At 51.9% G+C, this 12,520-nt stretch overlaps 1 protein-coding gene across 13 annotated transcripts in view; it reads right to left on the bottom strand.

The window, feature by feature from the left end:
- PLEC (plectin) overlaps nt 1–12,520 on the bottom strand; it is a 218,105-nt gene that overhangs the window by 102,146 nt on the left and 103,439 nt on the right. Inside the window, exon 1 of one of the 13 annotated variants that reach the window (XM_040433179.1) lies at nt 9,630–9,783. The exons of 11 other annotated variants lie outside the window; for them this stretch is intronic. In XM_040433179.1, coding sequence (XP_040289113.1) covers nt 9,630–9,738 — 109 coding nt within the window. In that variant the 5' untranslated portion in view covers nt 9,739–9,783. Of the gene's footprint in view, nt 1–9,629; nt 9,784–12,520 lie in introns of those variants that run through there. One more of the 13 variants, XM_040433178.1, reaches the window with a different exon arrangement.

Here is a 12,520-nt window from a genome sequence, read left to right as displayed (position 1 = left end):
CATTATATTACTGACTGTCCCCTCCCGTACATTATATTACTGACTGTCTCTTCTTGTACATTATATTACTGACTGTCTCTTCTTGTACATTATATTACTGTCTCCTAACACACATTATATTACTGACTGTCTCCTCCCGTACATTATATTACTGACTGTCTCCTCCTGTACATTATATTACTGACTGTCCCCTCCCGTACATTATATTACTGACTGTCTCCTCCCGTACATTATATTACTGTCTCCTAACACACATTATATTACTGACTGTCTCCTCCCGTACATTATATTACTGACTGTCTCCTCCTGTACATTATATTACTGACTGTCCCCTCCCGTACATTATATTACTGACTGTCTCCTCCCGTACATTATATTACTGTCTCCTAACACACATTATATTACTGACTGTCTCCTCCTGTACATTATATTACTGACTGTCCCCTCCCGTACATTATATTACTGACTGTCTCCTCCCGTACATTATATTACTGTCTCCTAACACACATTATATTACTGACTGTCTCTTCTTGTACATTATATTACTGACTGTCCCCTCCCGTACATTACTGACTGTCTCTTCTAGTACATTATATTACTGACTGTCTCTTCTTGTACATTATATTACTGACTGTCTCTTCTTGTACATTATATTACTGTCTCCTAACACACATTATATTACTGACTGTCTCTTCTTGTACATTATATTACTGTCTCCTAACACACATTATATTACTGACTGTCTCCTCCCATCCGTTATACTCCTCGCTATAATCCGGCCGCCCCCGGCCGCTGTGTCTGCGGTGATGACTGTCACTTTGTTGGTTAAGCACAATTTCCATAGAGACAAAACCCCCCCCCCCCCCCCTCCCCCGGGTGTTTAGTGTTGCCCGGGGTTACTACACAACCGTACACATCACACGGAACCGCGCAGTCCGTGAAACACGTGGAGCTTCATACACTGACGCTGTAGATTATAAGGCTATTACAGCCTCTTCATACACTGACGCTGTAGATTATAAGGCTATTACAGCCTCTTCATACACTGACGCTGTAGATTATAAGACTATTACAGCCTCTTCATACACAGACGCTGTAGATTATAAGGCTATTACAGCCTCTTCATACACTGACGCTGTAGATTATAAAACTATTACAGCCTCTTCATACACTGACGCTGTAGATTATAAGGCTATTACAGCCTCTTCATACACTGACGCTGTAGATTATAAGGCTATTACAACCTCTTCATACACTGACGCTGTAGATTATAAGGCTATTACAACCTCTTCATACACTGACGCTGTAGATTATAAGGCTATTACAACCTCTTCATACACTGACGCTGTAGATTATAAGACTATTACAGCCTCTTCATACACTGACACTGTAGATTATAAGGCTATTACAGCCTCTTCATACACTGACGCTGTAGATTATAAGGCTATTACAGCCTCTTCATACACTGACACTGTAGATTATAAGGCTATTACAGCCTCTTCATACACTGATGCTGTAGATTATAAGGCTATTACAGCCTCTTCATACACTGACGCTGTAGATTATAAGGCTATTACAGCCTCTTCATACACTGACGCTGTAGATTATAAGGCTATTACAGCCTCTTCATACACTGACGCTGTAGATTATAAGGCTATTGCAGCCTCTTCATACACTGACGCTGTAGATTATAAGGCTATTACAGCCTCTTCATACACAGACGCTGTAGATTATAAGGCTATTACAGCCTCTTCATACACTGACGCTGTAGATTATAAGGCTATTACAGCCTCTTCATACACAGACGCTGTAGATTATAAGGCTATTACAGCCTCTTCATACACTGACGCTGTAGATTATAAGGCTATTACAGCCTCTTCATACACTGACGCTGTAGATTATAAGGCTATTACAGCCTCTTCGTACACTGACGCTGTAGATTATAAGGCTATTACAGCCTCTTCGTACACTGACGCTGTAGATTATAAGGCTATTACAGCCTCTTCATACACTGACGCTGTAGATTATAAGGCTATTGCAGCCTCTTCATACACTGACGCTGTAGATTATAAGACTATTGCAGCCTCTTCATACACTGACGCTGTAGATTATAAAGCTATTACAGCCTCTTCATACACTGACGCTGTAGATTATAAGGCTATTACAGCCTCTTCATACACTGACGCTGTAGATTATAAGGCTATTGCAGCCTCTTCATACACTGACGCTGTAGATTATAAGACTATTGCAGCCTCTTCATACACTGACGCTGTAGATTATAAGGCTATTACAGCCTCTTCATACACTGACGCTGTAGATTATAAGGCTATTGCAGCCTCTCATACAGACAGTAATAAAGCGCCAAGATTAATATGGCGGACAACCGCGGAGCAGAAACTCTCGGTACGTTGGCGACTTCACTTGCGGCTCCTGCCCCCTGGGCACAGCACTGCCGGCGGCGCCACACATCACGTCAACCTCCTAAAAGCCGAAGCTCGAGCCGGGAATTCTGGGAATCTGATGGGGGCGGGGCAGACATTTCTGCTGATACATTGTAGCAATAAAAAGTTCTTATCAGTAGCAGCTGGACGTAAAGGCTGCCAAAACCGGCGGCGCTCCGGGGGCTAGCCTCTTCCTGTAAATGGCGGCAGCGCCAAAATTAACCCTTCACTGACAGCAGCAGATGCAGAATAACGACTGCCGATTATAGCCACAGACAAAGAGAAACCCCAAAGAGGACAGAGGGGTGGATGATGAGAGTCCGCGGGGGGGGGGGGGGGGAAGCACCAAAACAGTCAGGAAATATCCGCAAAATTCATCAAACATCGTAGGAGAACGTCCAGAGGGCAAATGGGGTCCTGGTTCACTGTGCCCCACATATCTCATTTCTACCATACACATACCGCACAGACACAGCAGCTACACGGGCACACGCGCATGCAGCAGAGTGGAGTGAGCGCAGGAATGCACACCTGTCACAGGTAAGTGATGAGCGCTGCAGAATACTCTGCATAGGGAGTAATGAGGCCGGAGGCCGGTGTATGACTGTAATGTGAGGCCGGAGGACGGTGTATGACTGTAATGTGAGGCCGGAGGACGGTGTATGACTGTAATGTGAGGCCGGAGGACGGTGTATGACTGTAATGTGAGGCCGGAGGACGGTGTATGACTGTAATGTGAGGCCGGAGGACGGTGTATGACTGTAATGTGAGGCCGGAGGACGGTGTTTGACTGTAATGTGAGGCCGGAGGACGGTGTGTGAATGTAATGTGAGGCCGGAGTATGACTGTAATGTGAGGCCGGTGTATGACTGTAATGTGAGGCCGGTGTATGACTGTAATGTGAGGCCGGAGGCCGGTGTATGACTGTAATGTGAGGCCGGTGTATGACTGTAATGTGAGGCCGGAGGACGGTGTATGACTGTAATGTGAGGCCGGAGTATGACTGTAATGTGAGGCCGGTGTATGACTGTAATGTGAGGCCGGAGGCCGGTGTATGACTGTAATGTGAGGCCGGTGTATGACTGTAATGTGAGGCCGGAGGACGGTGTATGACTGTAATGTGAGGCCGGAGGACGGTGTATGACTGTAATGTGAGGCCGGAGGACGGTGTATGACTGTAATGTGAGGCCGGAGGACGGTGTATGACTGTAATGTGAGGCCGGAGGACGGTGTGTGAATGTAATGTGAGGCCGGTGTATGACTAATGTGAGGCCGGAGTATGACTGTAATGTGAGGCCGGTGTATGACTGTAATGTGAGGCCGGAGGCCGGTGTATGACTGTAATGTGAGGCCGGTGTATGACTGTAATGTGAGGCCGGAGGACGGTGTATGACTGTAATGTGAGGCCGGAGTATGACTGTAATGTGAGGCCGGTGTATGACTGTAATGTGAGGCCGGAGGCCGGTGTATGACTGTAATGTGAGGCCGGTGTATGACTGTAATGTGAGGCCGGAGGCCGGTGTATGACTGTAATGTGAGGCCGGAGGACGGTGTATGACTGTAATGTGAGGCCGGAGGACGGTGTATGACTGTAATGTGAGGCCGGAGGACGGTGTATGACTGTAATGTGAGGCCGGTGTATGACTGTAATGTGAGGCCGGAGTATGACTGTAATGTGAGGCCGGAGTATGACTGTAATGTGAGGCCGGTGTATGACTGTAATGTGAGGCCGGAGGCCGGTGTATGACTGTAATGTGAGGCCGGTGTATGACTGTAATGTGAGGCCGGAGGACGGTGTATGACTGTAATGTGAGGCCGGTGTATGACTAATGTGAGGCCGGTGTATGACTGTAATGTGAGGCCGGTGTATGACTGTAATGTGAGGCCGGTGTATGACTGTAATGTGAGGCCGGAGTATGACTGTAATGTGAGGCCGGTGTATGACTGTAATGTGAGGCCGGTGTATGACTGTAATGTGAGGCCGGAGGACGGTGTATGACTGTAATGAGAGGCCGGTGTATGACTGTAATGTGAGGCCGGAGGACGGTGTATGACTGTAATGTGAGGCCGGTGTATGACTGTAATGTGAGGCCGGAGGACGGTGTATGACTGTAATGTGAGGCCGGTGTATGACTGTAATGTGAGGCCGGAGGACGGTGTATGACTGTAATGTGAGGCCGGTGTATGACTGTAATGTGAGGCCGGAGGACGGTGTATGAATGTAATGTGAGGCCGGTGTATGACTGTAATGTGAGGCCGGAGGACGGTGTATGACTGTAATGTGAGGCCGGAGGACGGTGTATGAATGTAATGTGAGGCCGGAGGACGGTGTATGACTGTAATGTGAGGCCGGAGGACGGTGTATGACTGTAGTGTGAGGCCGGAGGACGGTGTATGACTGTAATGTGAGGCCGGAGGACGGTGTATGACTGTAATGTGAGGCCGGAGGACGGTGTATGACTGTAATGTGAGGCCGGAGGACGGTGTATGACTAATGTGAGGCCGGTGTATGACTGTAATGTGAGGCCGGTGTATGAATGTAATGTGAGGCCGGAGGACGGTGTATGACTGTAATGTGAGGCCGGTGTATGACTGTAATGTGAGGCCGGAGGACGGTGTATGAATGTAATGTGAGGCCGGAGGACGGTGTATGACTAATGTGAGGCCGGAGGACGGTGTGTGAATGTAATGTGAGGCCGGAGGACGGTGTATGACTGTAATGTGAGGCCGGAGGACGGTGTATGAATGTAATGTGAGGCCGGAGGACGGTGTATGACTGTAATGTGAGGCCGCTGTATGACTGTAATGTGAGGCCGGTGTATGACTGTAATGTGAGGCCGGTGTATGACTGTAATGTGAGGCCGGTGTATGACTGTAATGTGAGGCCGGAGGACGGTGTATGACTGTAATGTGAGGCCGGAGGACGGTGTATGAATGTAGTGTGAGGCCGGAGGACGGTGTATGACTAATGTGAGGCCGGTGTATGACTGTAATGTGAGGCCGGTGTATGAATGTAATGTGAGGCCGGAGGACGGTGTATGACTGTAATGTGAGGCCGGTGTATGACTGTAATGTGAGGCCGGTGTATGACTGTAATGTGAGGCCGGAGGACGGTGTATGAATGTAATGTGAGGCCGGAGGACGGTGTATGACTAATGTGAGGCCGGAGGACGGTGTGTGAATGTAATGTGAGGCCGGAGGACGGTGTATGACTGTAATGTGAGGCCGCTGTATGACTGTAATGTGAGGCCGGAGGACGGTGTATGAATGTAATGTGAGGCCGGAGGACGGTGTATGACTGTAATGTGAGGCCGGTGTATGACTGTAATGTGAGGCCGGTGTATGACTGTAATGTGAGGCCGGTGTATGACTGTAATGTGAGGCCGGAGGACGGTGTATGACTGTAATGTGAGGCCGGAGGACGGTGTATGAATGTAGTGTGAGGCCGGAGGACTGTGTATGACTAATTTGAGGCCGGAGGACGGTGTATGACTGTAATGTGAGGCCGGTGTATGACTGTAATGTGAGGCCGGTGTATGAATGTAGTGTGAGGCCGGAGGACTGTGTATGACTGTAATGTGAGGCCGGAGGACGGTGTATGACTGTAATGTGAGGCCGGAGGACTGTGTATGACTGTAGTGTGATGCCGGTGTATGACTGTAATGTGAGGCCAGTGTATGACTGTAATGTGAGGCCGGTGTATGACTGTAATGTGAGGCCACATTAGGGTGCGGCTGGTCCTGGGGGGGGGTAGTATTTACTCGCTGGGGGGGGCACCGCCCTTCTGCTGGCGCTCTGTAGATGTGACCTTGACAAAGGAGAGACGGCGACGGTCGGAGGCGCACACCTGTCACCTCCACATGACAACCACCGAGACGTCTCCGGGACGCCGAGGACACGCCGCTCCAGTCACAGCCTTTCCCGTCAACTGGCGAGGAGCCATCTGTCTGTTTATATACACCGCCAGTGACTGTGGGGCCTGACTCCTCCCCCTCATTTACATATCACAGCACAAAGAGATATCTACAACGGCTGCAGGAACGTGGACACCAGGCAGGGGGCGCCACAGAGACCACACGCTGCATGGCGCCACCCATAGCAACCAACTAAACGGATCCCCTCTCAGGAAACAATACAATGTGACACGTGTGACGTCACCGCGCTCTCTGTATGATACAACGTGACGTCACCGCTCCCCAGCTCACAATGTGACACGTGTGACGTCACCGCTCCCCAGGTTACAATGTGACACGTGTGACGTCACCGCGCTGTCTGTATGATACAATGTGACACGTGTGACGTCACCGCTCTCCAGGTTACAATGTGACACGTGTGACATCACTGCTCCCCAGCTTACAATGTGACACGTGTGACTTCACCGCTCTCCAGGTTACAATGTGACACGTGTGACATCACTGCTCTCCAGGTTACAATGTGACACGTGTGACTTCACCGCTCTCCAGGTTACAATGTGACACGTGTGACATCACTGCTCCCCAGGTTACAATGTGACACGTGTGACATCACTGTTCTCCAGGTTACAATGTGACACGTGTGACATCACTGCTCCCCAGGTTACAATGTGACACGTGTGACGTCACCGCGCTGTCTGTATGATACAATGTGACACGTGTGACGTCACCGCTCTCCAGGTTACAATGTGACACGTGTGACATCACTGCTCTCCAGGTTACAATGTGACACGTGTGACATCACTGCTCCCCAGCTTACAATGTGACACGTGTGACTTCACCGCTCTCCAGGTTACAATGTGACACGTGTGACATCACTGCTCCCCAGGTTACAATGTGACACGTGTGACTTCACCGCTCTCCAGGTTACAATGTGACACGTGTGACATCACTGCTCCCCAGCTTACAATGTGACACGTGTGACGTCACCGCTCTCCAGGTTACAATGTGACACGTGTGACATCACTGCTCTCCAGGTTACAATGTGACACGTGTGACTTCACCGCTCTCCAGGTTACAAAGTGACACGTGTGACATCACTGCTCTCCAGGTTACAATGTGACACGTGTGACATCACTGCTCCCCAGGTTACAATGTGACACGTGTGACGTCACCGCGCTGTCTGTATGATACAATGTGACACGTGTGACGTCACCGCTCTCCAGGTTACAATGTGACACGTGTGACATCACTGCTCTCCAGGTTACAATGTGACACGTGTGACATCACTGCTCCCCAGGTTACAATGTGACACGTGTGACATCACTGCTCTCCAGGTTACAATGTGACACGTGTGACATCACTGCTCCCCAGCTTACAATGTGACACGTGTGACTTCACCGCTCCCCAGGTTACAATGTGACACGAGTGACGTCACCGCTCTCCAGGTTACAATGTGACACGTGTGATGTCACTGCACTGTCTGTATGATACAATGTGACACGTGTGACGTCAGCGCTCCCCAGGTTACAATGTGACATGTGTGACGTCAGCGCTCCCAGGTTACAATGTGACACGTGTGACGTCACCGCGCTGTCTGTATGATACAATGTGACACGTGTGACATCACTGCTCCCCAGCTTACAATGTGACACGTGTGACGTCACCGCTCCCCAGCTCACAATGTGACACGTGTGACGTCACCGCTCCCCAGCTCACAATGTGACACGTGTGACGTCACCGCTCTCCAGGTTACAATGTGACACGTGTGACTTCACCGCTCTCCAGGTTACAATGTGACACGTGTGACGTCACCGCGCTGTCTGTATGATACAATGTGACACGTGTGACTTCACCGCTCTCCAGCTTACAATGTGACACGTGTGACATCACTGCTCCCCAGCTTACAATGTGACACGTGTGACGTCACCGCTCTCCAGGTTACAATGTGACACGTGTGACATCACTGCTCCCCAGCTTACAATGTGACACGTGAGACGTCACCGCTCCCCAGGTTACAATGTGACACGTGTGACTTCACTGCTCCCCAGGTTACAATGTGACACGTGTGACATCACTGCTCCCCAGGTTACAATGTGACACGTGTGACATCACTGCTCCCCAGCTTACAATGTGACACGTGAGACGTCACCGCTCCCCAGGTTACAATGTGACACGTGTGACATCACTGCTCCCCAGCTTACAATGTGACACGTGTGACGTCACTGCTCCCCAGGTTACAATGTGACACGTGTGACATCACTGCTCCCCAGGTTACAATGTGACACGTGTGACATCACTGCTCCCCAGGTTACAATGTGACACGTGTGACATCACTGCTCCCCAGGTTACAATGTGACACGTGTGACTTCACTGCTCCCCAGCTTATAATGTGACACGTGTGACATCACCGCTCTCCAGGTTACAATGTGACACGTGTGACGTCACCGCTCTCCAGGTTACAATGTGACACGTGTGACATCACTGCTCTCCAGGTTACAATGTGACACGTGTGACATCACTGCTCCCCAGCTTACAATGTGACACGTGTGACTTCACTGCTCCCCAGCTTATAATGTGACACGTGTGACATCACCGCTCTCCAGGTTACAATGTGACACGTGAGATGTCACCGCTCTCCAGGTTACAATGTGACACGTGTGACGTCACCGCTCCCCAGCTTACAATGTGACACGTGTGACATCACTGCTCCCCAGCTTACAATGTGACACGTGTGACTTCACCGCTCTCCAGGTTACAATGTGACACGTGTGACGTCAGCGCTCCCCAGGTTACAATGTGACACGTGTGACGTCACCGCTCTCCAGGTTACAATGTGACACGTGAGATGTCACCGCTCTCCAGGTTACAATGTGACACGTGTGACGTCACCGCTCTCCAGCTTACAAGGTGACACGTGTGACGTCACCGCGCTGTCTGTATGATACAATGTGACACGTGTGACGTCACCGCTCCCCAGCTTACAATGTGACACGTGTGACGTCACAGTTACGGCCAGAGACACATGCTACTGTTTATGTCTGCCAGTCCCCGCCCCTTGTCCGTGTAACCCCTTCCTGGCCGAGGCCCTTCTGCCCCCTGCGGCCCCGCACCGGACTCCGCTCCTCCGCCGCCTCAGACCGCAGCCCCCGCCGCCGCCGCTCTGCCCCGCCGCCATCCCCGGGATGAGTCAGTGCGGGCGGCTGCAGCGGAGAGCGGCTCCGGCAGTGAGGGGGTTACCCGAGCCTCCACCCTCAGACACACCTCCCCGGCTTACCCTCCTGCAGCGCCCGGTGCCTCCGCCGCCAGTGCCAGACCACCAGCATGGTGACGACGTGCCCCACCAGCACCAGCGCCGGGAAGAGGCCGGGGCCGGACGGCTGCATGGCCGGAGACTGCGGCTCTGCTCCCGGCTCTCCTCCTGCCGCCGCCGCCGCCGGGAGACCCCGCCCCCACACTGAGACCCCGCCCCCGGGAGCGCGCTGCGGCACCGCCCCTTCTGCTCTGTGCCCAGTGTGTCCTCTGCTCTGTGCCCTGTACCCACTACTGCACTCTGCCCATCTCTGCAGCACTGTGCCCCTCTCCGCAGCACTGTGCCCATCTCTGCAGCACTGTGCCCCACACTGTAGCACTGTGCCCATCTCCGCAGCACTGTGCCCATCTCTGCAGCACTGTACCCCACACTGTAGCACTGTGCCCATCTCTGCAGCACTGTGCCCCTCTCTGCAGCACTGTACCCATCTCTGCAGCACTGTACCCATCTCTGCAGCACTGTGCCCCTCTCTGCAGCACTGTACCCATCTCTGCAGCACTGTACCCATCTCTGCAGCACTGTGCCCATCTCTGCAGCACCGTGCCCCTCTCTGCAGCACCGTGCCCCTCTCTGCAGCACCGTGCCCCTCTCTGCAGCACCGTGCCCCTCTCTGCAGCACCGTGCCCCTCTCTGCAGCACCGTGCCCCTCTCTGCAGCACCGTGCCCCTCTCTGCAGCACCGTGCCCCTCTCTGCAGCACCGTGCCCCTCTCTGCAGCACCGTGCCCCTCTCTGCAGCACCGTGCCCCTCTCTGCAGCACCGTACCCATCTCTGCAGCACTGTGCCCATCTCTGCAGCACTGTGCCCCTCTCTGCAGCACTGTACCCATCTCGGAAGCACTGTGCCCCTCTCTGCAGCACTGTGCCCCACACTGCAGCACTGTACCCCACACTGTAGCACAGTGCCCATCTCTGCAGCACCGTGCCCATCTCTGCAGCACTGTGCCCATCTCCGCAGCACTGTACCCTGCTCTGTATAGGCAGCACTGTACACCACACTGTAGCACTGTGCCCCTCTCTGCAGCATTGTACCCCTCTCTGCAGCACTGTGCCCCACACTGCAGCACTGTGCCCATCTCCGCAGCACTGTGCCCCACACTGCAGCACTGTGCCCCACACTGCAGCACTGTGCCCCACACTGCAGCACTGTGCCCCACACTGCAGCACTGTGCCCATCTCCGCAGCACTGTACCCCACACTGCAGCACTGTACCCCACACTGCAGCACTGTGCCCCACACTGCAGCACTGTACCCCGCCCTGTATAGGCAGCACTGTGCCCCTCTCTGCAGCACTGTACCCCGCCCTGTATAGGCAGCACTGTGCCCCTCTCTGCAGCACTGTACCCCACACTGCAGCACTGTGCCCCTCTCTGCAGCATTGTACCCCGCCCTGTATAGGCAGCACTGTGCCCCTCTCTGCAGCACTGTACCCCACACTGCAGCACTGTGCCCCTCTCTGCAGCACTGTACCCCACACTGCAGCACTGTACCCCTCTCTGCAGCACTGTACCCCACACTGCAGCACCGTGCCCCACACTGCAGCACTGTACCCCTCTCTGCAGCACTGTACCCCGCTCTGTATAGGCAGCACTGTACCCCGCTCTGTATAGGCAGCACTGTACCCCGCTCTGTATAGGCAGCACTGTACCCCGCTCTGTATAGGCAGCACTGTACCCCGCTCTGTATAGGCAGCACTGTGCCCCTCTCTGCAGCACTGTGCCCCACTACACCGCCCTGGCACACCCCACAGTTCTCGCGGTCTCTCTATTTTTACTCCTGACTATAAATAAACTCCTCTTTCTGCAAGTTCTTGCTGTCATCACAGACAATGCAGCATACAAAGGGTTAATACAGCAGCCAATCACTAGTCAGCAATCTGAAAGCGAACACACACACTAAGGGTTAACACCCCTCCTTTTCACTCAACAGCCCGGGGGTTACCAGTCCCCTGCCACCAGCCATCTGCAAAGTGACAACTGATGTCCCTGCAGAGACAAGGTCACACCTGTTCCTCCTCATTCCATCCTAAAAGTCTGCCAGGAAGACTGTGGGCCACCCCCACACTGCCACGCCCAGGACACACCCCCGCCAACATCACCTGCTACAGCCTGGGCATCTCCTGGATATACTTCTGTATGTACCACTGGTATAACCTGGGCATCTCCTGGATATACTTCTGAATGTACAGCTGGAATAACCTGGGTATCTGCTGTATGTACTTCTGTATGTACAGCTGGTATAACCTGGGTATCTGCTGTATATACTTCTATATGTACCACTGGTATAACCTGGGTATCTTCTGTATATACTTCTGTATGTACTGCTGGTATAACCTGGGTATCTGCTGTATATACTTCTGTATGTACTGCTGGTATAACCTGGGTATCTGCTGTATATACTTCTATATGTACCACTGGTATAACCTGGGTATCTTCTGTATATACTTCTGTATGTACTGCTGGTATAACCTGGGTATCTGCTGTATATACTTCTGTATGTACTGCTGGTATAACCTGGGTATCTGCTGTATGTACTTCTATATGTACCGCTGGTATAACCTGGGTATCTGCTGTATATACTTCTAATGTACAGCTGGTATAACCTGGGTATCTGCTGTATGTACTTCTGTATGTACCGCTGGTATAACCTGGGTATCTTCTGTATATACTTCTATATGTACCACTGGTATAACCTGGGTATCTTCTGTATATACTTCTGTATGTACTGCTGGTATAACCTGGGCATCTCCTGGATATACTTCTGTATGTACAGCTGGAATAACCTGGGTATCTGCTGTATGTACTTCTATATGTACCGCTGGTATAACCTGGGTATCTTCTGTATATACTTCTATATG

Source organism: Bufo bufo, chromosome 5 (genome assembly GCF_905171765.1).
Source record: "Bufo bufo chromosome 5, aBufBuf1.1, whole genome shotgun sequence".
Lineage (NCBI taxonomy): Eukaryota > Metazoa > Chordata > Amphibia > Anura > Bufonidae > Bufo > Bufo bufo.
The sequence above is the reverse complement of the archived record's forward strand: the minus strand, read 5'-3'. Positions and strand labels throughout refer to the sequence as shown.